Source organism: Sciurus vulgaris (assembly GCF_902686455.1).
Source record: "Sciurus vulgaris genome assembly, chromosome: 4".
Taxonomy (NCBI): domain Eukaryota; kingdom Metazoa; phylum Chordata; class Mammalia; order Rodentia; family Sciuridae; genus Sciurus; species Sciurus vulgaris.
This window is the reverse complement of record NC_136464.1, coordinates 55,926,643-55,949,958: the sequence shown is the minus strand read 5'-3', so window position 1 is coordinate 55,949,958 and position 23,316 is coordinate 55,926,643. Positions and strand designations below refer to the sequence as shown.

At 55.6% G+C, this 23,316-nt stretch overlaps 1 protein-coding gene across 3 annotated transcripts in view; it reads left to right on the top strand.

The window, feature by feature from the left end:
• The first annotated feature begins 1,561 nt into the window (after positions 1–1,561).
• Positions 1,562–23,316, top strand: part of SLC29A3 (solute carrier family 29 member 3) — a 33,705-nt gene continuing 11,950 nt past the window's right edge. The window contains exons 1-3 of one of the 3 annotated variants that reach the window (XM_079135801.1): positions 1,562–1,696; positions 4,961–5,253; positions 21,143–21,225. In XM_079135801.1, coding sequence (XP_078991927.1) covers position 1,696; positions 4,961–5,253; positions 21,143–21,225 — 377 coding nt within the window. In that variant the 5' untranslated portion in view covers positions 1,562–1,695. Of the gene's footprint in view, positions 1,697–2,770; positions 3,662–4,960; positions 5,254–18,815; positions 19,260–21,142; positions 21,226–23,316 lie in introns of those variants that run through there. The other 2 variants (XM_079135800.1, XM_079135802.1) reach the window with 2 other exon arrangements.

The following is a 23,316-nucleotide window of genomic DNA, read 5'->3' as shown; positions in this document are numbered from 1 at the left end:
TCCCTTCTCCTTCCTACTCTGTATTCGTCTTCACACATGCTTGAGAATAAAGATGGCATCAGGGGGGGTGGTGAAATCCCAGCAGCTGGGGAGGCCGAGGCAGGAGGCAGGGGACTCATCACAAGGCCAAAGTCAGTCTCAACAACTTAGCCAGGGTCTCAACAACTTAGTGAGACTCTGTCTCAAAATAAAAATAAACAGGGCTGGTGATGTGGCTCAGTGGTTAAGCACCCCTGGGTTCAATCCCCAGTATAAATAAAGATGGAGGGTGGGTGCCCAGCGATCCACCATTTACAAATACTTCGCCCAGTCAGCCCCGAGACTGCCCGTAGTCTCCCCAGGTCCCCACCTCCCTGATCCCTGCCCTGGAATCCATCAGCTACAAAGTCTGCCTAGTAAAAATGTTTCCAAAAGCTCAGTCCTTGTCCTGGGTGCCAATCCAATAATGAGGACACAGTTTTGAGAAAAAAGAAGTTATATTGCTTTGCTAGCAAAGGAGAAGCACCAGAGACTCCAGAGGCTGTGATTCTGCTCCTCAAGGGGAACAGGGGGCTTTAAAAGAGGTGAATCAAAAGCCGCATTCCACAGTTCTCTGTTCACAATTGTTCTTCTGGTGCCATCCCTAAAGTCTGGATTACTTGTTCCTATGGCGGCTGTGCTCAAGGACAGGTACTCTGCCTGGGATGGGGAAGAAAGGTAATCCTGTTTCCCCTGAGATTAGGAAGGGGGAGAGATTAGGAGGAGGGAGAGAGGAAGAGAAAAACGAGTCCTTTTAAAAATAAGTTGCAGTGGCCAGGCAGCAAGGGCTATATTGAAAGCATAAAGTGGACCCCTGTTAAAATCTGAGAGGCTGAGGCAGGAGGATTCCAAGTTCAAGACCAACCTCAGCAATTGAGCAAGCTCCTGTCTCAAAAAAAAAAAAAAAAAAAAAAAAAAAAAGGACTGGGAATGTGGCTCAGTGGTTAAGGGCCCCTGGGGTTCAAACCCTGTACCAAAAAATAAAAAAATAAAAAAAAAAAAAAAACCCCGAAAAACAAAAACCAGTCTTGTTAACTCAGGAAAGCTCCCACGTGCCCTGCCTTCTTTGGAGCACTACCTAGGGTTGTCTGAATCTGTTTCCCAAGTCGCAATTCCCAAGACCTCCAAATAGTCAATTTAACTTGTGCAGCCTCTGCGTTTGGAATGCACACGCTTGCGCCTGGTTACACCCAGCGGGCAGGGGCCAGGGCGTGAGGGTGGGACTTGCTGACTAGCACCAGCCATGCTTCAAGCTCTGGGTCTGCTGGAAACCTCTGCCTAGCTAGGGAGGCCAAGTTCAGTCTGGGGATGGGGCCCGCCCAGAGGTGGGGGGATCAGGGAAGGTTGGGGTCCTATGCTGGAGTGTGGGGGCGAGGTGAGCTCTTGCAGGTCCTGGGCGCAGGGCTGAGACGCTAGGCTGGCTACGCGGGCGTGACCAGTGCTTTGCCTCTCTCAGCCTCGCTTTCTCTACCTGCGAAATGGGCCGGGCGGTGGGTGGAGGGCGGGGCTCACGGGACGCAGGGCGGAGACAAAGCCCAAGAGCGAGTCTGCGAACCGGGAAGCGCCGGCGCCGGCGGGCGGGCGGGCGGGGCAGGAGGAGGAGCCGGGCCTGCGGCCCGCGGAGCCCGAGTCACAGTGGCCGTGCGGCCGGGAGGCGGCGGCGGCGGCGGCGGCGACAGTAAGTGCGGCCGAGGCCGGGCAGCGACTGGGCCTGGCCTGGGACGAGCTCCTCTGGCCCCCGATTGCGCCCGCGTTCGCGCTCTCAGCCCAGCGCGCTCCGACCCCCTCGCGGCCCCTTCGGTCGGCGCCTCTCGCCTTCACCTCCGCGCGTCCCGCCTCGCTTCCCGGCTCTGCATCCTCCTCTCCTCTCTGGATTTCCATCTTCTTTCCCCCAGATTCTCGCCCTCCTCCGCCCTGAGCCTGTACCTCACCGCCTGGGTACGGGGACCTGAGTGTGGACCAGGCAACCCAAAGGATCCAGAGGTGTCTGGCTCTGGGGGCCTGCCTGGGCTGGGGACCCACAGCCGCAAAGCTGTTCTGCCAGGGCCGCTGGGATGTGCTTCCCAATTAGCTGTCCAGCCCCTTGACCTGTTTCCCCAGGGAGGAAATCGAGTCCCACAGGCAAATCGACTTAGCCAGAGTTGGGAACCTTGACGGTACCGCAGGACACCCAGGCTTCCCAGCTCAGCAGCCTCAGACCCCATGTTTCTGCTGCTGGGTGCAGGGGCTGCCCTCACCCCTGCCCCCCAGGGAGGGAGCAGGGCCAGCTCCTAACCTGAGGACCTTGGTCGTTTCCTTGCTTTTCTTTGTCTTTCTTTTTAAATCCCAAAGCCAGCCGCTAGCTTTTATAAAAAGTAATAAGACCTTGCGCACTCCAGTGCCCTGGCCTGTGACCCGGGTTAGAGAAAATCCCTGCCTCCTTCAGAAGCTTGGTCAAGGCTGAATGGCCCTGGACAAATAGATGCTGAGCTGAGAAGGGGTGGGCCCAGTGTGGGCCTGAGCGACCCAACTGCTGGCCCTTTCCAGCCTTTCTGGGTGGAACATCTGGTTGACTTCTATGGATTATAATGACTTTTTTTTTTTTTTTTTCATTGCTGGGGATTGAACCCCAGGCCTCTCTCACGCTAGGCAAGTGCTCTACCACTGAGCCACATCCCCAGCCACTTTGCACCTTCTTTAACACCAATTTTAAGTGTGCGATAGTGTGAGCTTGTGTGTGAGTACATACACACCCTGGATGGGAGGGGCTTGCTCAACCAAGGGAGAGCCAAATAGACTTGCTGACAGATGCCCCGTGCCTACATTGGGCAGGCTGCCTGCTCCAGGGTACATTCTGCCCGGTAGGGGGCGCTATCCTGGCTGTGCACAGCCCCATCATTCAGTAGATGTTGATACTGTGCCCACACAGGTCACTCCCTTTGCCTTGTTCCCAATTCAACGGCTGCAAGGCCTTCAGGAAGGAGGTTTGAACTTGGAACTAGCAGACACAGGTTCACATTCCCTCCCAGGGAAGCCCAGAAGTCTGGCCTGGACTCTAGGCTGCTTGACATGTGACTTCACTATTGCCATCTGGTAGCTGTGTGACCTTGGGCAAGCTACTCAAACTTTCTGAGCCTCAGACCCCTCATCTGTGGAATGAGTCTTAGAGTAGGACCTAACATATTCAGCTGTTGGCGAGCTCACGTGCTAGCCATGACCTTGGCGTGTGTGAGTATAGGACTTAATTTTAGCTATCAGGGGAATGCTTTCTCTTTGGAAGTAGGAAAAAGCAAGTCTTCAGAGCTTCCGGTTTTCCACGTGTAGAAGGGGCAAATTAGGCCCTGCCTAATTCCAAGGGATGCCATGAGATTCTCCCGAGATGCTGGATAAAGCTCTATGTCCATTTTGGGGCACGCTCCCAGTCAGCCAGGGCAGCAAGGTGGCCCTCTTCCTGGATCCATGCTCCTAAGTCAGGCTCAGCTACTCTGCAAGCCAAGTTTCCTTTCTGTATTGATTTATAGGGTGGAGAGGACGCTGCTGTGGAAAGGACCCCAGACTGAGTTATTCTCTGCGTTATTTGTTTCCCATTTATCAAGCTACTCGCACATCCTCAGTGCCAGCTAGAACATGGAAGTGGGATGCCACTTTGCAGCCAGCCAGACAGGTGACAAGCCCAGGATGCCAGAGAGGATGCTGCTGTTTGTTCAATAGCTGCTTCTTGGTGCCAGCCATTGCCAGCCAGTCACAATTCAGGGCCATTGTAAAGAAGCTTCCCTGGCTTTGCACGTGGGAAGGCTCAGAGGCTGGTACCATGCCCAAGGTGTTGTTTTTGGTACTACCACAGCTTGGGCATGGCTGTCTCCTGGCAGGATGTGTGAACAGAGTGCTACCCCAGGCAGGAGCTGGGATCCTCCACCCTGGCCCTTTTCCTAGTCTGTGACCTTCTGTGCTTTGGGCCCCTGTCTCCACAAATGAAATGAGGAGTGGACTATCAGGTTACACAGGCTTCTGAAGGCAGGTCTAGACATCCTGTTTAGTTTTTTTCAAAAATATATCATTTATGACTTTGTTTATTTTGCATCAGGGATTAAACCCAGGGCACTTAACCACTGAACCACATCCCCAGCTCTTTTTTAATTTTATTTAGAGACAGGGTCTCTCCAAGTTGTCAGAACCTCGCTAAGTTGCTGAGTCTGGCTCTGAACTCTATCCTCCTGCCTCAGCTTCCTGAGCTGCTGGGATTATAGGCGTGCGCCACCACAGCCGGCTCAGATGACTTTATTTTTATTTATAGTTTAAATTTATTTTTGAACAGTCAATAAAGTCACACAGTTTAAAGTTCAAAAGGCACCAAAAAATGAATAAGAATGAAGTCCTCCATCCTTGTCCATCTCCCTCTGCAGAGACAGCTGCTATTTGGAGTTTCGTTCCCTTTCTTCCAGAAACATCCCACGCATGCACAAATGCCTAGGTGTGTGCATTATTTTGCACACACCTTTTTATACAAATTGCATATCCTACATGCTCTCCCGCTCCTTCCTGTTTGGGCATAAAGTTGAAAAGAGTTTAGAGAACATTCTTTGTCCATGCAGGGTCCCAACTCCTTTTTTGATGCTGCATAGATACTAGAATGCTGTTAGCCCAGCTTGCCGGTCCAGCGTGCTTGTCATGGGCCCCACTCTACCACAGTGTTTGACACCTGACCTTGCCTGCTACCTGTGTCCTTGTGTGTGGTCAGGGTGACCCCCGAGGTCATTTACAGTTCTGACACCCTGTCCTTCTCCAAGTCAGACTGTCTGATTTTCCTCTTTCTCCATCCTTTAACATGAAGCTGTCCAGCCGAGCTCTGGGGGCCTTGAGCCCCAGCACAGGGATGTAATTGTTTTGCAGGGCGGGCAGGCCCCCACCTGAGCCCAGCCTCCGTGTCGCCTCACCGACCCTGTGTCCTTCCCTGCTCCAACAGTGGCCATTGGCTCAGAGGACGCCGAGTGTCACAGCTCCAACTCCACATACAGACCTGTGACCAGCTCGCTCGGGGCTGAGCCTGAGGCACTGCCCGGACTGGACTGCCCGGGCCCCGGCCTGCAGAGGCCTGAGGACCGCTTTAACGCCGCCTACATTATCTTCTTCTGCCTGGGCATCGGCAGTCTGCTGCCATGGAACTTCTTTGTCACTGCCAAGGAGTACTGGGCATTCAAATTGCGCAACTGCTCCAGCCCAGCCACAGGGAAGGACCCCCAGGACGCCGACATCCTGGTAAGGAGGAGGCTCTCCCTGAGCCTGGGGCGCTGGGCCCTGGTGTGCCGTGGCAGGGCCATCTGCAGCATGCTGGGTGTGTGGATGTGGCTGTGGACGCTGTGTGGAATGTAGGGGGACGCATTCCAGTCAGTGCTGACCTGGTTTGCGTGGCACTTCAAGCTTCAGGTGGCGGGGAAGATGGAGATGGATGAGACACAATTCCTGCGTTCGGTTTGCTTCCTCTTTAACTTGGGACGCGGAGGCAGCGATGACTCTGTCCAGTGTAGTCTGGTAAACCCCAGAATCCAAAGTCCATGCCTCTGGGAGTTTGAAGGTGTGGATCGAATAGCATTAAGTTCAGTGGTAAGTTACAGAAAATTCCCGAAGAGAATTTTGACAAGGCGGAATGTCATTTTTCTCTCATATATTGAAGTCTGGGGTTGTGGGTGCAGCCTAAGGCTTGTGTGTTGTTCTGTGGTGTCAGGAATCCAGTTGTTTGACCATGTGTAGCGCTCATGTCCAAGGTTACCTCATGGTCCAAGAAGGCTATTGGAGCTCCAGTCGTCACATTAATAGGAAGGAAGAAGAGGAAAAGAAGGAATGCATGCTGCTTGTAAGAGCACTTCCTGGAAATCACACATTGCTTCTGTTTACACTGCATTGGGCTGAACTCTTGTCACGTGATTGCACTTGCTGCAGTGGAGGCTGGAAGATGTCTTATTTTTTTTACTTGTTTGGTCTTTTTGTTGCTGGGACTTGAACCTCGGATCTTGGCTTATGCTAAGCACAGGTTCTACTGTGGAGCTACACTCTGAGCTATGAAATGTCTTTAAATGTAGATTCATCCCAGAAAATCATGGTTCCATGGAAATGGCAGGTTGGTCTCATAGCCCAATCTCTGTCCCATTAAAACAGTGGCACCGACTGGGTGGGTTATGAAGAAAGTAGGATTATTTTGGTTCATGGCTCTGGAGGTCCAGAGCAGAGAGGCTGCATCTCCTGTGGCCTTGCTGGCAGAGGTGGGGCAGGGCATCACTCAGCAAGAGACAGGGAGCGTGAGTGTGTGTCAGTCTGGTCTCTTCTTAAAAAGCAATCAAGATTCGGTGATGGAGGTTCACTCTAATGCTTACTTAGCCCTCCTTATCTCTCAGAGGTGTCCTCTCTACATACCGTATTCTAATTAAGTTTCCACCCTCTTAATACCTCATATTGGGGGTTACATTTCATCACAGCGGCCTTGGGAGACACTCGAAAGGCTGCATTTAAAAGACTATTTCAGGGCGGGGGTGTAGGTCAGTGGTAAAGCATGTGCTTAGTATGCTTGAGGCCCTGGGTTCCATTGCAGCATCAAAAACAAAACAAAACAAAAAATAACTACATTTCCCAGCCTCCATTGCAGCAGGCATGGTCATGTGACTGAGTTCTGGCAATGCAGTGTGAATAGAAGCAATGAGGACTATATCTACAAGCCTTGGGGACAAGAAGTCTGGGCCCCAAGGGAGAGATTGCTGTGATCAGGGTGGATCTGAGGAGACACTGCAGGTGGAACTAACAGCTCGGCCAAGAGAAAGTTCACAGGTGTGAGGAGCCATCTGGTGTTGGGGTTAGCTGTGCAGGGTGTGCAGCAGGGGCCATGTGGCCCAGGCCTGGAGCCTCAAGGTGAGGTGTCTGAATTGTTTGATTGACAGTGGCACTGAGCCCCTCCCTCCCAACCCAGGACTGCACACTATGCCCGTGGTTTTTCAGGGTTGGTGGGGGTGCAGATCAGCAGGGGAGGAGTGTTAAAGAAAAAAAATGACTGACACTTGCTAAAACAGTGAGAACGACTTCCAATAGGGGACAGAGATGGGACTTACTCTGACAAGGACAGGTGTATTTATAGCCAAGGAGCAGAGGGAGGGGTCAGTGGATGGAAGATGACTAAGAGGGGACTTCAAGGGTAGGGGATATTTGCTCAAATGCGTGGGTGGAGAAGCGAAGCAGGCTCTGAAGGTGTTGGGGTGTGGCAGGGCGTGGCTATGCCTCTCCTCTAGGGCAGCCCTCAGGGACAGGAGGGCACACCAGCAGAGCCAGCCCTACCCCTCACCCTGCCCAGGAGGTGACTGTCCGCTCCTTCTCTGAAAGCACCTTCACATCCTTGACCTAACACCAGAACCTTCCCCAGCTTTGTGGGCATGAATGTGACACATTGAAAGGGCATCTCTCCGTCTCTCAGGGCCTTAGTGCAGCTGCTGCACACCTGGATCACCAGGGAACGTTTCATAAAATACCAATGGCCCAGCCTGGGGATCCTGCTTGAATTCATCTGAGCTGTGGTATTTTCCAAGAGTTCATTCACCCACCCGACCCCTCCACTCCCCATGGCTGTGACTCCTGGGGGGCCTCTTCTGTGAACCTAAGAATTCAACAGTGGGTCTGAGCCTGTTTGTGCAGCTGAAGAGCCCCCGGCAAGGGAGCGGGTGGCGTGCAGCTTCATTCCCGGTGGTCCTGAGACCAGTGGCTCAGGGGGCTTGTAGGTAATGCAGCCTCCAGCCCCATCCAAGACCCAGAGTCAGGACCCACTTGTTTCTAAGACTCCCAGGTGACTGGCAGGTACTCTGACTTTTGAGTAGCACTGGCCAGTTAGTGGCCCTGGTTCTGAGTCTGACACCTCGTTTTCCTGGTGTGTAAAAGAATCATATGTTCAGGTGCAGTGGTGCATGCCTGCAATCCCAGAGGCTACGGAGACTGAAGTAGGAGGATTGCAAGTTCAAAGCCAGCCTCAGCAACTTAGGGAGGCTCTGAGCCACTCAGTGAGACCCGTCTCTAAAGAAAATACAAAAAAGGGCTGGGGATGTTGGCTTAGTGGTTAAGCGCTCCTGGGTTCAATCCCTGGTTTAAAAAAAAAAAAAAAAAAGAACCAGATGTTAGGGTCATGTGGAATAAGCCCATTCCTGGGTGTTAGGACAGGCCTGGCCACTCTCCCAGGTGCTGTATAACTATGGTTCGTGCAAGTCCCCCAGGGCCGGGGGCCCACACTTCTGAGCTGCACGTGGCCCAGGTGCATCTCCACGGGTGCCAGCTTAGCCGAGTGCTTTATGATCCTCATATTTAATGGGGACTCCCACATCCCAGCCTTCCGCTGACCTCAGTAGGTGATGCAGCCCGCTGAGCTTCCTCCAAAGGGTCCCTGCCTGTCTTGCCACCCCTACCCCTGGGCGCAGGCTGCTGTGGGAGGGTGAGCGAACGCAGGGGTCTCTGGGAAGAGTGTGGGCTCTTGGCAGAGAGAGGCGCTCCTGGGTAGTCCCTTCCCAGCTGCAGGCACTTAGCATTCCAGCCCTGCTAGATGCTTTATTGCCTGTTTCCAGGCGCTGGCAGGTGCGGATGGAGTACCTGTGGCTGCCCCGAGCTCCTGGCTCTTGGCATCAGAGATGAGAGACCTGTCACCCCTCGATTCATGGGCCGGAGCTGGGAACAGGCGTGCTGGGGTGTCTCTGCGTTTTCTGGGCTATTTTTCTTTGCCTCATTCCTCATTCCTGCCTCCGCCTCCCGGTGCTTCTCCCCCTTTCCCAATTTCCCTGCAAGAGGCGGCTGGTCTGCCCAGTGTCCTGAGGGCCAGTTTGGGGGAAAGGGATGGGGGAAGTCAGCTGGATCTGCCTCTAGCTACCACCTGCAGCTCCATCAGCTGAGGGTCTCCATGGTTTTTGGTAATTTCAATATTTTGCTGGGATGGATAGCATTTGTTGGGGAGTTGACCCCGTAGGAATGTGTGAACAGAAGCCCCCACCTCAGTGATGTCCCTTTCAAGGTCACCTCCTGTGGCAAGCTCACTTCCTGCTGCCTGGAACAGTTCGGGGATGGTTTAGAGAACTTGCTGCTTGCCGGCTCTCTGTTCTCTGTTCTCTGGAATGAGAACCACAAATAAACCTAGCGCAGGCCTGTTGGCCCAGGGCCAAAAACCAGGGCATCAGCGCACAAGGGTTGATATGAGAAGATGGTGTGAGGCAAGCTGCGGCAGCTGCCGTGTTGGGGTCCCACCGTGCTGGCGGGGGTGCGACACAGATTTCCTCTTGGTAACCCAGCAGGACAGGTCTTCGTAATCCACCCCCCCAACAAACCTATTTTTTGGCGGTACTGGCCATCGGACCCCGCGTGCTCTACCTCAGAGCTACCTCCAAGCCCTTTTTATGATTTTGAGACAGGGTCTCACTAACTTACCCAGGCTGGACTAGAACTTGTGATCGTCCTGCCTCAACCTCCCAAGTAGCTGGGATTCCAGGTGGGCAGTGCCATGCCTGGCTAGCATTCCATTTTTTTAAAATAATTTATTTAGTTTGATTCATTGTAAACGAATGGGGTGAAACTTATTTCTTGGTTGTACAGAAGTAGAGTCACACCATTTGTGTAATCATACATGTACACAGGGTAATGATGTTTGTCTCAATCTGTTATTTTTCCTTTCCCCTACCCTTCCCACCCTGGCAATCCATTTTTTAAGAGCCAAATTCCAAATTGGTGCTGGGTGAAATATCCCCTCCCCCATCGAGATGCATTAAGGCGGGGTGTTGCGGGAGCCGCGGGGTTGGGGTTGGGGGCTGTCACCACAGGAAAGGAGATGGCAGGGACTGTCGGGGGCAAGGTGGGGTGGGGGGACTCCAGGCTTCCTGCCACAGGGCATGGGTGGCAGCCGCCAGGTGGCAGCACCCGTCCCCCACCAGACACCCAGTCCGGGCTGCTCTAGATCATTTTTTAAAATCAGAACCAAAAGCGAGTCATTTTTTTCATTCCCTCGTCCACTCTCTGACGACCTGCAGATCAGCTGACATGCCAGTCCCAGTAACTACACCTGTGACGGCTTTTTCTTCTGTTTTTAGCTCTCGCCACATCCTGCAGAGGCAGGGAACGGGCCTGGCTTGACAGCCTGTGGGTCCTGACTTTGGTGGCCTCGCGGGCTCTAGCTCTCTTGATTTCCTCCCTCCTTGAGCACACCCCTCCCCCACCTATGTGCCCCCGGGCCCTCCAGGGCCATCAATCTCTCCTTCTCTGCCTTCGATTTGGTGTCTTTCCTGCAGGTGTCCTTAGAATCCAGAGGCGATTTCCCCCACACATTAGAAGATGGCCTGGGCCTGGGAGTTCCAGTGTCTTTTTAATGTGATTGATCATCACGAGCAGCCAGAGAGCAGAACCCGGATGAGCGTCTGTGTCAGAGATGCCTCGGGGCGGCCCCTTCACTAAGGGCAGCCGTGGTCTAGGGAGGGTCCTGCGGGATGGCGGTGCTTGTTGCAGGGGCTCTGCTGGATTCCAGCCAGTCCTCTGCGTGTGCGGTGGGTGTGGGCGTGTGTGTCTGCAGCAGCCTGTGGCCCTGGCCCATGCTTACCTCTCGGCAGGGGAAACCCATTGCTGGAGGAGGAGGAAGTGCCCACCGCAGCCAGCCAAGGGCCCCTCCCCCTCCTGAGGTTTCTCCTGGGTTTCCTCCTGTGGAGGACAGCTGGAGCACCCCTGACCACTTCCAGATCACCCCCATGTGGCAAGCACAGCCCTCGCGTCTGTGACGCTGCTCCCAGGGCTTCTGGGGCTGCAGAAACGGCCTGGTCAGACCTGGGCTGGTGGGTGGTGGGTGGGGAGTTTTCTCAGCCTTCTTCCTTCTTTCCCTGGTCATGTGGCAGAAATCAGGCTGCAGAAGAGGAAGGAGGACAGGCCATCAGGGCATCAGCAGTAACGGAGCCTTGGGTCACGCATCCTGCGGGGGCTCAGGGTCACCCGTGTGGACTTCCCAGGTCCTGGTGTCTCTGACCCTTCCCTCTGTCTGTCTGTGAGCCCTTCCTCTGCCCCTCTGAGGACACAGTGGGGGGAATAGGAGCGTGGCAGTCAGAGAAGCCACTTGTCCCTTGTTGGGTGGCTTCGACAGCAGAGGGGGTCTGAGGTTGGTGGCAGTGCTACTGTTGTCCTCTCCCCTGCAGGGTGGGGAGACCCTGGGACTCAGGAGAGCTGGCATTCATTTCTGACTGCCTTTCACACTCGCTGATGTCTAGGCTAGCCGTCTGGTCTGCCAAGGGCCAGAGGGCAAATATTTTAGGCTTTGGGGACTCCACGGTGGCAGCTGCTCAGCTCTGCCCTTTCAGAGCGAAAGGTGCCTTGACAGCGTGTGACCCAGTGGGTGTGACGGAGTCCCCGTACTTACAGGAAAGGTGGGGGCCAGATTTGACCCGGGGACAGGCCTTTGCCCACCTCTGACTGGTTTCTCTTACGGATGGTCCCCACGCTGGTGAGCCCCGGTGGGTCACAGAGGTGCTGCCCGGCTTAATTTCTCTTTGTGACCTTTATCGCGCCTGACGGATCATCTGTTAGTTTTCATCCCACATTCGCCGGCGGTGCCCTGCACTGCATGAGAGGTTCCACAAAGGCAGGATCTAGGCGGAGTCCCGCGTGCCTGGAACATACCCAGTGAGTGCAGAAAGTTTTGTGGGAGGGGGACTCCATCCTGAGTGTTGGCCAGGGCTCTTGGGGTTGGAGGCGAGACGGGGTGGTGGGAGTACTGTGTGCCTCGGCCCGTGTCTGGGGTGGCGCCTGGCATGGACTGCTCCTCCCTGCCCCATCCACAGCACACCCTGCCCCAAGAGCCCATCAAGCCGGAAGCTTTGGTGTTATCCCTTCTTCCCTCGGTCCTTCCACCCCCACATGCAGTCCTTCAGCAAATCCTGTCGATTGAACTTCAGAAATGTCTCAAATCCCTCTCTTTCTCCCTCCATAGTCAGCCTCAGCCTCAGCCTCAGCCTCTCTGACCACACCGCCTCGCTTGGTGGAACCGCCCATCGATTCTCCACGGAGCTGTGGAAGTGAGCTGCTAAATAGAGAGGCCTTACACTGCGCTAGACACGGGGCCCACGCTCTGGGGGCAGAGGGCTGGATTTGAGCTGTGTAACTGGGCAAGTTGCCTGACCTCTCTGAGCGTTGGTTTTTTCATCTGGAACACAAATCTTCCCTGGAAGGGGTGCATTGAACCCTTTAATGTGTAGAGAGCTCAGGACAGCAGTCTGGGGACCTCAGTGAATGTGCCAGGACCAAGCTTCTTAACTGTTAGAATCCTGCAGTGGCATCCCACTTAGAATAAAATCCAAATTCTGTGACAGCGGGACACCCGGGCCTGCCCTGGCCCAGACTCGGTGCCTCGGCACCTCTCTCCCTGTCCAGTACCCAGACTCACCCCTGTGGCGGCTTGAACACAGCACGCTTGTTCACTGTGTGAACAAGCAGCCCTGTGACAGCTTTTCCTGTCCTGCCCACTCCTTCCTGTCACTCCATGGGTGACTCTTTTGTGCTCAGCACTGACGGTACCTGTTGGCCATTCCGGAACCTTCCCTGCTACCTTCTGACACAAAAGCCCCTCTTCCATCTGCCACCCAAGACCCCGCTTAGCCTCCCCTCTCGGCCTCCTGCCCTGTTCCTCTGGGAGTGGATGCCGGAGGGAAGCTCTAGGACTTCCTGGTGGCTGCCACGGCGAAGTATCACAACTGGGAGGCTGGAAACAGGCCCTGCTGCTTCTAGCCTCCGGGGCTCCCGTGGTAGCGACTCGCCAGCCTCTTCCTCCTTTCATCCCCGGTCATCTGTGTGCCTCCCTATCCCATCGATGCCATCCTTGGTTTTGGGGCTCACCTCCTCCATGCTGGCCTCAACCTTGACCATATCTGCAAAGACCCTGTTTCCAAATCAGGTCACACCCCCAGGTTCTGGGTGGACCGGGATGTGGAGAGCACTGCTCACCCCAAACAGATGAGTGGCAGGCACCATCAGGAGTGTGAGGAACGAGACCAGGGTGGGTTGCCGGACAGCAGAGTCCAAGTGCATTTCTTTGTAACCACGGGGAGGCCGTAGAGTGCCTCCTGGCTGACGGAGGAGCGAGCGGCAGTGAAGGAGCAAGAGGGTGAGGTGAGTGTGAGAATCCGGCCTGTGGTCCCTGGGAGGTCCCCCAAGGCTGGAGAAGGAGCCTTGCAGAAGGGAGAAGTGCCCTCCAAACACACCAACAGGGAAGGTGGGGAAGCTCCTTCCAGAGGCCTCAGGAACTTTGTCATCTGGCAGGGATTCCAGAATGATGGGAGGGCCTCTGAACTCTTAGAGAGCCAAGATTTTTTTTTTTTTTTAAATTTATAATACTAGGTATTGAACCCAGGGTGTTTAACCACCGAGCCACATCCCCCGTCCTTTTTACTTTTTTATTTTGAGATGGGGTCTTGCTAAGTTGCTTAGGGCCTAAGTCACTGAGGCTGGCCTCAAACTTGCAATCCTCCTGTCCCAGCCTCCTAAGCCCCTAGAATTACAAGCATGTGCCATTGCACCCAGCGAGAGCAAGATTTCAGTAACCCCAGTGAGGCCAGGCCTGGAGACACCCTGAGAGACCGAGGGACAGAGGGCTAATGTTGCTTACAGATGCGTACAGATGCCTGATGGGGGCTCCCTGTCCTCAGGGTGGCAGCATTGATTCAGTCTGCACAGCCATAGTCTTTCCAGGCTTCCCTGTCTGATTCCGTCCCCAGCCTTGTTCTGCCCTCAGGACCCTGGCCTCTCCATGCAGTCTCTCTGGACCTGGGCTCCGTGTGGCCCCTGGAGACAGCGCTGCCCCTTCCTGCTGCTCCACGCCCTCAGCCACTGTCCCCTCCTTTCCTGCATGGATGCCCCAAGCACAGGGCCTAGGAGCCCACCAAAAGGACACGCCCACCTCCCCTTAGGGAGCTCACCTTTCGGCCTGCCTGGGATAGATTCTCGCGGGGTCCTGGGCGAGGATACCTCCCTGCACGTCGCAGGCCACAGAATTCAGCTATCTGAAGGTGGCAACTCTGCAAACTATTCTTGGCTCCAGCCTGCTTGCTGCTGCTAATTTCATGCCCCTGTGATCCAGGTAACGCTCGGCTGCCTTGAGCTGCCACCCCCAGGCTGGAATCGCTTTTTCTCGCTCGCAGGAGCCCAGCTGCCTCTGCCGCCCCGGCTGGCGGTGGGGGCTGCACAAAGCCGCCTGGCCCGGGTCCGCCACAGCTCGTGACTTAATTTGTTGCACTTATTTCAAAGTGCCCAAGTGGCATTCCGGGGAGCGGACGCTGCACCAGCGCCTGCCAGAGACGAATGGCCAAGGGCTCGTTTCGGGGCCTCCCTGCCCAGGAAACCTCTTTACCTGGACTCATCTGAGCCCGGAATCAGATTCTTCCAGAAGAGCCGCTTAGCATGGAGCCGCTCAGCCAGGCAGAGCTCCCTGTGGGAAAGTGGGCGGCACCCCGGACGGCTGGCCCGGCTGGGTTCCTGAGTGGCACCTGAAGAGCGTCTCTCTGCTTTCCTGGTGTTCACGCCCTGGGTCAGAGCGCAGAAGATGACAGTGACTTCCGTATCACCACTGCGTGTGAACCGGGTGCCCTGTGTCCTGGCCAGCAGGGCACGGCCACGCTCGCCGGCCCTCTGGGGCTGCAGGTAGCCAGCACCCCGGGCCAGGGTCTGTCCGCAGCCTGGGTTTGGAGCCCCAGCCCACCCCTGGGGATTTGCGGGGTCTTGCAGAGCTGCGAGAGACGCCGGGAAGCCTGCCCAGGGCTGCCCAAACACACTGTCCTCTTGTTTTTTTTTTTTTTCCTGCCAGTGCTGGGAATCGAATCCATGATGTCATGGACACCAGGCACTCGCTCCACCGCCGAGTTCCACCGCCAGCCCATGCTGTCCTTTCTAACCTGGTGTCTGCTCAGCCGCTGACCGTGTCCCTCGGTCCCCAGTAGCCCATGGAGGTGGGGCGCGGGCTTTTCCCTGATTGTTGAAATGTTTATCTTTTTAACTCTGCTCAGATCCCTAGGCCGGTGGAAGCGCCCTGGGGAACGGGAGCGGGTTTGGGAGCAGAGAGAGTCACCACCTGCCCTCACTCTTGTCCAGACAGCAGGGAGAGACCTCGAGCCCGGCACTGCCGGCTGGGGCACAGGGTGGATGCCGCCCACACCAAGAGCAATGTGACTTGCACTGATAGACCTCGGGTCCCTGGGCTGGTCCCTGTTTGCTGCTGGGGAGGCAGGATGCCTGTGAGCCCTTGGAGCCCATCGGTGACACACGGTGGTCCCAGTGGTGGAGTCTGGTCTCGTGCAGCCGAGGAGCAGGCAGCCCAGGAGAGAGTGGCTCTTGTGTTTGTAGAGTGACTCAGCAAGTGTCCTCCTGCAGCCTCCACCCTCCTGCATCAGACATCCCACCAGGATGTCACCTGCAGCAGTCACCAGGTGTGTACCTCTGTGACATGCACCGCCTGCTGACCAGGGGCCAGTCCTGCTTCGCTGCTCCCTCACAGGCTGTGGGAAGAGCACCTGGTGGGTTCTGTGCAGGCCTTGAGCGAGCTGCCTCTGGAATGTTCTGCAGGGCTTTTCTGTCCCTACCCAGGTCCCCCAACAGGGGCCCAGGGATGATGTTCCATCTACCAGAAGCTGAGTGGGGAGCCTCTCCCAGCCACAGGTACTTACAGGGTGGCGATAACCAGGGGAAACCGCCATGGGCTGGGGATCCCAGCAGGCATTCAGTGGAACATTCCTCTTGGTTCCTCAGCTGGGCCTCGCCCACGTTGAGTTTCAGAGTTCACAGTGATGACTGATGCACGCCTCTTGCCTTAGTGCCCTGGGGAGGGAGACGTGGCCTCCTGGAGTTCTGTCTATCCCCCATTGCGTGTGGACTGGATGGAAACAGACAACACAGGCGCCCTGCCTCAGCCCAGCAGGTTCCCTCTGGTGAGAGTAGAGCCCCTGAGGTCAGCTTCCAGGAAGGAGTGCAGTGGGAGTCCCGTGTGGAAGCAGCACCCTCCATGCCCCGCCAGGCCGCTCCCCTCCTGTTGGGAGGCCTGCACCCCACCTCCTATGTCTGTGAGGCACGCTTCCCCCAATATTCCCAGCTGCCACGCAGGGAACCCTGGGTGAGCCCCCTGGAGGCTCCTCCTCTCTCCGTCACCTGGTGTCACTGTGTCTCAGCTCTGGGTTAGCACCAGACTCCCTGAGAGCGATCAGACATGACTGCTTCTGTGTTCCCTCTACCCACGGACCTGCAGAGTGCTGCCTCACAGGGTCGTGGCCCCCTTCAGTGAACAAAGGAAGAGATGCTGTTTGGATGGACAGCAGACACCCAGCTATGGCTGGCAACCTAGGCTCCTGCTGGTCCCCAGCAGCTGGGGCTGAGAGACCTGCTGGGGAGGCCTTATTTCAGACTGCCTCTGCCCAACCTCCTCGTGAATCATGGTCTTCCATCCTGCATTCCTAGGAGGCCCGCCTGACCTGCAGGGTTTGGGTGGCTATATAATAGTGCTGCTTTTGGACAACTCTGAGAGACTCCATTTATGGCACTGTCCATAGGACTGGTGGCCCCAGGGGTGGTACAAAGCATACCCTCCACCATCACATGCAGGGGTCCCAGGGCCGTTGCCCCAGTGATCTTCACAGCCCTCCACTCCTCCAAGGCTGGGGCTCCCCTTTGGGCTCCTGGTGTCCACTAGGTAGAGGTGAAGGTGTCCACCCATGCCTGGTGGGGTAAATAAAGACCACCTTCTGAGGGAGCTCTCAGGAATGAGGCTGAAGTGGTGGTGGGCTCTGTAGGAATTTTCCAAAGCATTGCATCACATAAATCCCTGCCCGCAGCCCCCAAAGCAGCTGGGCACTCGGGAGTGTTTTGGCGGGGCGGGACAGCCTCCCTTTACGGTGTGTCTGAACCGGTACTCAGCGGTCTTTCCGTTCCTGGAGAAAGTAATGAGAAGCAAATGAGATGAACCCGGGAGGGCAGTGCTGGGTCTTCAGAACGGGAACGCGGGGACAGCATTGTTGGCTATTTCTTAGAAAGGCTTCAGAAGCAGTGCAATCCCGGGGAAGTGAGGCAGCAACAGAGAGCAAATGCCAGCTGCGGGACCCCTGAGCGCACGCCATGGCTTCGCAGCGCAACAGCTGCTGCTCAGGCACGTGGACATCTCCCGAGAAGCCCTGGGGAGCCCCACGTTCAGAACAGTTGGTCAGGCAAGCACTTTACCTTCCCTTCCGCCTCTGGTCAAAGTCAATCTCAGGTGCTGACTGCCCCTCTTCCAAGAGTGTTAGCTGGCCCTTCCACCACCCCTCCACTGCGCAGTGCAGAGGCCCAGGCTGAGCGGGGTGATAGATCTGCAAGGCACTTAAACCAAGTCCAGTTTCTTGAAATCAGTGCACACCACTTGGAAAGATCCCCATTTCGGTTGAGGGTTTGGGGAGGGCAGGCCGGAGGGGCAGGTGTGCTCAGCAAGCTCAGCCCCTCACTGTGTGGGCCACGGGCATTGTCATGGTGACTGCAAGTTGGGGGAAGCATGGTCATCAGCTATCCTTGTTTTCATAGCCGTGTCAGTTGAGGCAGGAAGGCCCTGCTTGCGAGCCCAGCTCCCGGAAACCCTGTGTGAGAAAATGCCAGCAGCTGAGTGTTTCTGGAACGACACACGGACCAGTTCACCATCTCTGCCAGCAGGCCAGGAGTCTGTGGCTGAGTCTTCTGATTAAATTCCCTGGAGGCTGCAATCGGGGTGTCAGCCAGGGCTTCGGTCTCATCTGAAACCCCTCAGGAGAAGGGCAATTTCCAAACCTGCCCAGATTGTTGGCAGAATTCAGTGCCTTGTGGTTGTGTTCCGAGAGCTTCAGCTTCCTGCAGGAGACAAGCCTCAGCAACTCAGGGTCACCTGCAGGGCCTTGCCACATGGGGTTCCCCAACACAGCACCTACCTCCTCAAAGCCAGCATAGGAGAAAAGGAGGCCAGCAAGAAGCCTGCCATGTCTTTGGTGACATGATCGCAGTGATGTGCATGTGCTCTTCAAACCTGTCAGCTTGGCTTTATGTTCTTGGTTGGAAGCCCACCCTGGGTGAGGGGATTGTACAGGGGTGCGAACACCAGGAGGTAGAGGGGGCATGGGGCCACACTGAGTCTGCGCACTGCACCTCATTTTGCTAGAACTCTGCATACAGGCAGAAACAGCAGAGAATTAAGTAAAAACCACCACATCTTTATGTCAGGATGAAGTGGGGGTGTTTATTTGTTTTGTTAAGTTTTGTTTTTGGTACCAGGGATTGAACATAGGGCTATTTAACCACTGAGCCACATCCCCAGCCCTTTTTTGTATTTTATTTAGAGACGAGGTCTCACTAAATTGCTTAGGGCCTCATTTAATTGCTGGAGCTGACTTTGAACTCGTGAATCTCCTGCCTCGGCCTCTTGAGCTACTGGGATTGCAGGCGTTTGCCACTGTGCCCGACTGTGTTTTGCTTTGTTTTTGTTTTTTGAATGAAGAAAGTCCATGGGAGGTACTGTGCCAACCATCTCAGCCCCCCATCCATATCAATCGAACGGGAGCCAGCCTCAAGTCCTTCCTACCTGCTGGCAGGTTCTTTGTAAAGCAGAGAAATGGGCTCAGTCAATAGAAGGAAACGGAGTCTCATTCAGTTGTCAATATGCTAAGCTTTCCAACATTCAGAGATGCGGTTCTCTGCTTAACTGCCAACAAACCAGAACATTCAGTTACCTGGAAAATCCCCATCTCTAAAACATTTAGGAACCTGAGACCGCGCCAAAAATAAAACAGATCCCGCATCCAGCACAAGAGCCTTTCCCTGGGCAGTCTGGGTCCCCTCCGCCACCTTCACTTCCTAGGGGCTGCACCTTGCCGCTCCCACCCCAGCACCTGCTGAACCCAGGAAGTTCCAGCCACTGTGTCAGGACGGAATCGACTGACTGCCCCAGACCAGACCAGGCTCTGCTGAGCCCGTCGGCAGGAACAATGGGGCGCATCTCAGAGGCCGAAGCCTATTTCTAAGGCTCATGGTTGAAGGACCGACCGCACCAGCAGCGATTATCATTTTAATTGCAAAGCCACCACGACCTCTCATTCAGGGTGCAGATTTCAAAGGCCACAAAGTGCTCTGTGGGCTGAGAAGAGGCTGTGGACAGTCTCTGCCCGAGACGAGGAGGGGCCCATCACGGCGTCTTCTCTCTTGGTCTCCAGGCTGCAATCATGCTCGCCCAAAAGAACGTGACCCTCAGTTTCGAGGTCTGATGGCAGGTGGGCCCTCCTCCTCTGGAACCTTCCCTCCAAGCCGTGCTCATTCCCATTTTCTCACTCCCCAACCCCAGTCCTACCCTCCTACCCGGAACTCCTCAGATCTCACCGCTCCTTCCTATGATTTGGCAAAGGGGAAAAAAAAATTAGCATGGCCAGGCGGTGTGGCGCAGGCCTGTACACCCAGCCGCTCACGAAGTTGCTGAGGCGGCTTTGATCTCAGAGCCTCCTGCCTCAGCAGCTTAGCCAGGCGCTAAGCAATTCAGTGGGACCCTGTCTCTCAATAAAATACCGCATGGGGCTGGGGGTGTGGCTCAGTGGTCAGTGCCCCAGAGTTCAAACCTGGTACCACCCCCCCGCCCCCGCAAAAAAAAAGACACGGAATTCTGACCGCTTCCTACGGGGTTCTGAGCTCTCCGTGGGTCGTGGGACGCACAGCATCCCTGGAGGGCAGGTCGCGCCCTGGGCTCTTTGGTGAGCGCCGTGATGCGTGGGGCTCTCTGGGCTGGCAGACATAGCGTAGGTGTTGTTCCTTACACCACCAGCACGTGGGCTTTCACGTTTTCCTCATCTAAGTGAAATTTCTTGAGCCGTCCAGAGTGGAATGCTCACCAGCTTCTTTGTTTAGGGTTAAATCCTTTGTGTTTTCAGGCAGTAGAAGCTTTAATACACGTAAGCTTTCATCTCCGCTGAGGACCCGCTCCCACCTGGGATTTGTGGTTTAACCTACTGTGACCGAAGCCAAAGTAGTCTCCCTTTCCAGAGTTGTTTTTGTTTGTTTTTGGTTTTTGCAGTGCTAGGGATGAAACCCAGGGCCTCCAGCATGCTAGGCAAGCGCTCCGCTGCTAAACCAAACCCAGTCCCCTTCAGTGTTTTTCGATTTATTTTTGGGTACCGGGGATTGAACTCAGAGACGCTTAACCCCCCAACCACATCCTCAGCCCTTTTTTATTTTTTGTTTTGAGACAGGGTCTTGCTAAGTTGCTTAGGGCTTTGCCAAGTTGCTGAGGGTAGCCTCAAACTTGGAATCCTCTTGTCTCGGCCTCCAGAGCCATAGGTGTGCACCACCACGCCCAGCTCAGTGTTTTGTTTTTAGAGACAGGGAGGCTAAGGGGTCATGCACACACATAGTAAAGTCCATCCTCCCACATGGGCAGTTCCTGGAGTATTGACGAACGCAGCTGGTTTCCACACGCTTCTTTAGTGATGGGTTCCAGTAGGTTCTGAGCAGGACAGTCTGCATCCTTCTGTGGGCTCTTGCGGTCTCGTCCATGTCCCAGAGCCAATGCCAGAAAAATGCCCTTTTCCCCTCACCCTGGCCAGTCTAGGAGCCACTTCCCAAAACAGCTTTGACCTTCATTGGCTGCTCTGCCAAGGGAGTGAGTCCAGAGCCAGAGCAGAGTCTCCTGGCGGGCACGGGGACTGGCATGTTTGAAAGAGGTCTCATTTGGCTTCCAGAACATGAGGACAAGATGGAGTCAGAAAAAAGCCCGCGGGTCATTCTGCATCATGGAAATGGCCAGAGAAGGCTCATAGGGCAAAGCCTTTCTTCTTGACCTGCATCAAGACCTGCCCCCCTGCTGGAGGTCTTCGGGTGGGACAGGTTGAGGGGGCGGGAGTGTGGGCCTCCCTGGGGACAGGGACAGTGTCAGATCCTTCACTATGACAGACACTTAGCACAGCCAAGTGTTCATGCAGCTGTTGTCCATAAGTGGCTGTGGTTGAATGACTGAGTGTCTGAAGTGGAGACAGGGTGGGACGGTATGACCTGGGTGACCAAGCCAGGCTCCTGTGTGTCTGAGGACAGTGGGAGAAGCCTCCACAGGGACCCTGAGCCTGCCGTAGGCCTCACCTCCTCCCTCATGTGCTTCCAGAACTACTTTGAGAGCTACCTTGCCGTCGCCTCCACTGTGCCCTCGCTGCTGTGCCTGGTGGCCAACTTCCTGCTTGTCAACAGGTAGGCCCCCAGGCATGCCCTCCCTCCCCCCGCAGAGGCCAACCCGGCAGGGGCGGGCAGCTCAGAGGAGCCCACCAGCTGGCCTGGCCAGGGAGCTGGACTTTCACCTTCCAGCTGTACTTGGTGACCTCAGGGAAGCAGCCAGGAGGAGTGTGGGGACAGTGGGTTTCCTTCCTTCTGTCCAGGGCCCTGTGGAAGCTGAACACTGTCATTTCTGACAGCATCCCACAGCTGCAGGCTCTGCGTAGGATGATCACCACCCTGCTCATGAGGAGCTGGCCACACCAGCTGATGTGTCAAGTGCCAACCAGTCACTAGGGCAGGAACAACTTCCCCCCATCCTCCCCCCCCCCCATGGAGGATTGAATCCAGGGGCGCTTAACCACTGAACCACATCCCCAACCCTTTTCTGTACTTTATATTTAGAAACAGGCTCACTGAGTTGCTTAGGGCCTGGCTAAGTTGCTGAGGCTGGCTTTGAACTTGCGATCCTCCTGCCTCAGCCTCCGAGCTGTTGGGATTACAGGTGTGTGCCACCACACCTGGCTGAGAATTTCTGATATTATGTTGGTGAGGTTTGGGAGAGGCTCCACCTGGGTGCACCATGGAGAAAGGGATTATTTAGTAGAATAGCAAATAATCATGACCCAAAGGCCCCCCAGTGACTCTTGGGTCCATCTTGGATTTGAGTTCACATAGGCAGTCGCCCTGCAACATCGCCTGCGTTTCCCTCAAGCTGCTACTCGGTGATGACATTGACTTCCCTGTGGTCCAGAAACCTCAGCTGCTCTCAGGTGCAGCCCACTGGAACCTTCCATCACTGATGACAAATCTGTTTGGATCGGTTTGTAGTGTTACCCTGGATCTCAGGCTGAACAGGATCCTAAGGCAGATCTAGGCTCAGGGAGTGCATTTGATTGATTAGTGATGTCTGCTCTGGGTAGAGAAGGAGAAGGCAGCACCGGGCCTCCTGAGCGCCCGTCCTGAGCAGAGCTGCCTCTCCAAGCTGCCACACTCTGGGTGTGCCAGTGAGCCTTGTCGGATAATATCCCAAAACATAGTGGCTGGGAATAATAGCAGCAGGGAGTTTCTCTCACATTCTGGGGTCACCAAGGCTCTCCGGAGTCCGGCTCAGGGCCCCAGCCCCTTCCTCGTCTGTCCCCTCCTCTCCTCTTTCACTTGTGGGCCCCAGGGCAATAGGACAGCTCCTCCTGTGACGGAAGAGCAAATGCCCTGGAGAACCAGGGAGACGCCCGGGCTTTCCCTCCTAGTCCCAGAAGTGGCTGTGCCATGCTGGACATGTGGAGGCTGTCGGATCACTCGGTTTCAAGGGCACCCGGGCCCTACTCCCCGCTGGGAGGAGTCTCAGGGAACTTGCACCCCTCTGAAAATCTGTTCAAGAGAAGGAGAAGCTCAGCTGGGCCTGAGGGTCTCCAGCCCCTGGGGCAAACTCTCTGTCCTTAACCTGCCTCACTTCCCCTGTTCCCAGGGCCACTGTCAGTGTCCTCACTGGCTAGAGGATGCAGCCTGCAGAGGTCCCACCCCAGGAGAGGGGAGGAATGGCGTTAGGGCACAGCCAGGCCCCGGCAGGCAGCACCCAGCCAGGGAGAGGTGGGGACAGTGAGGAGGAGGGGCTGCGGCCATGGTAGTGGGGAAGGCCCCAGGTGTGGCTGCAGGGACAGGGCCTTCTGCCCAGCTGGGAGAGCCTGGCCCACGTGGATGAGAGCCGCCACCCACTTCAGACATGGAGCCACCATCTGAACCATAACCAGGGTGTTACCCCCGTGCATATCCCTCCGGACACACAGCACGCGGGGATGGCCATGGCGTGACCCCTGGGGATCTGCCCTTGCCTGGCCGGGCTCCAGAGGGGGCCAGAGCACTGTGGGAACATGCTCCCAGCCCCGTCTGTTCCCAGCTGGGAGAGGACCCTCTGGGGCTGAGCCGTTTTTTATTTAATGTGCGAGATTGAAATGTCTCCTTCTCTCCTCTCCTAGAGCGCTCTGGCTTTCTCTGACTGGCTCATCCATAATCGCCAAGTGTTTTATTATGTTAAATCTGCAGCATCATAAATACTTATGAGGAGGATTT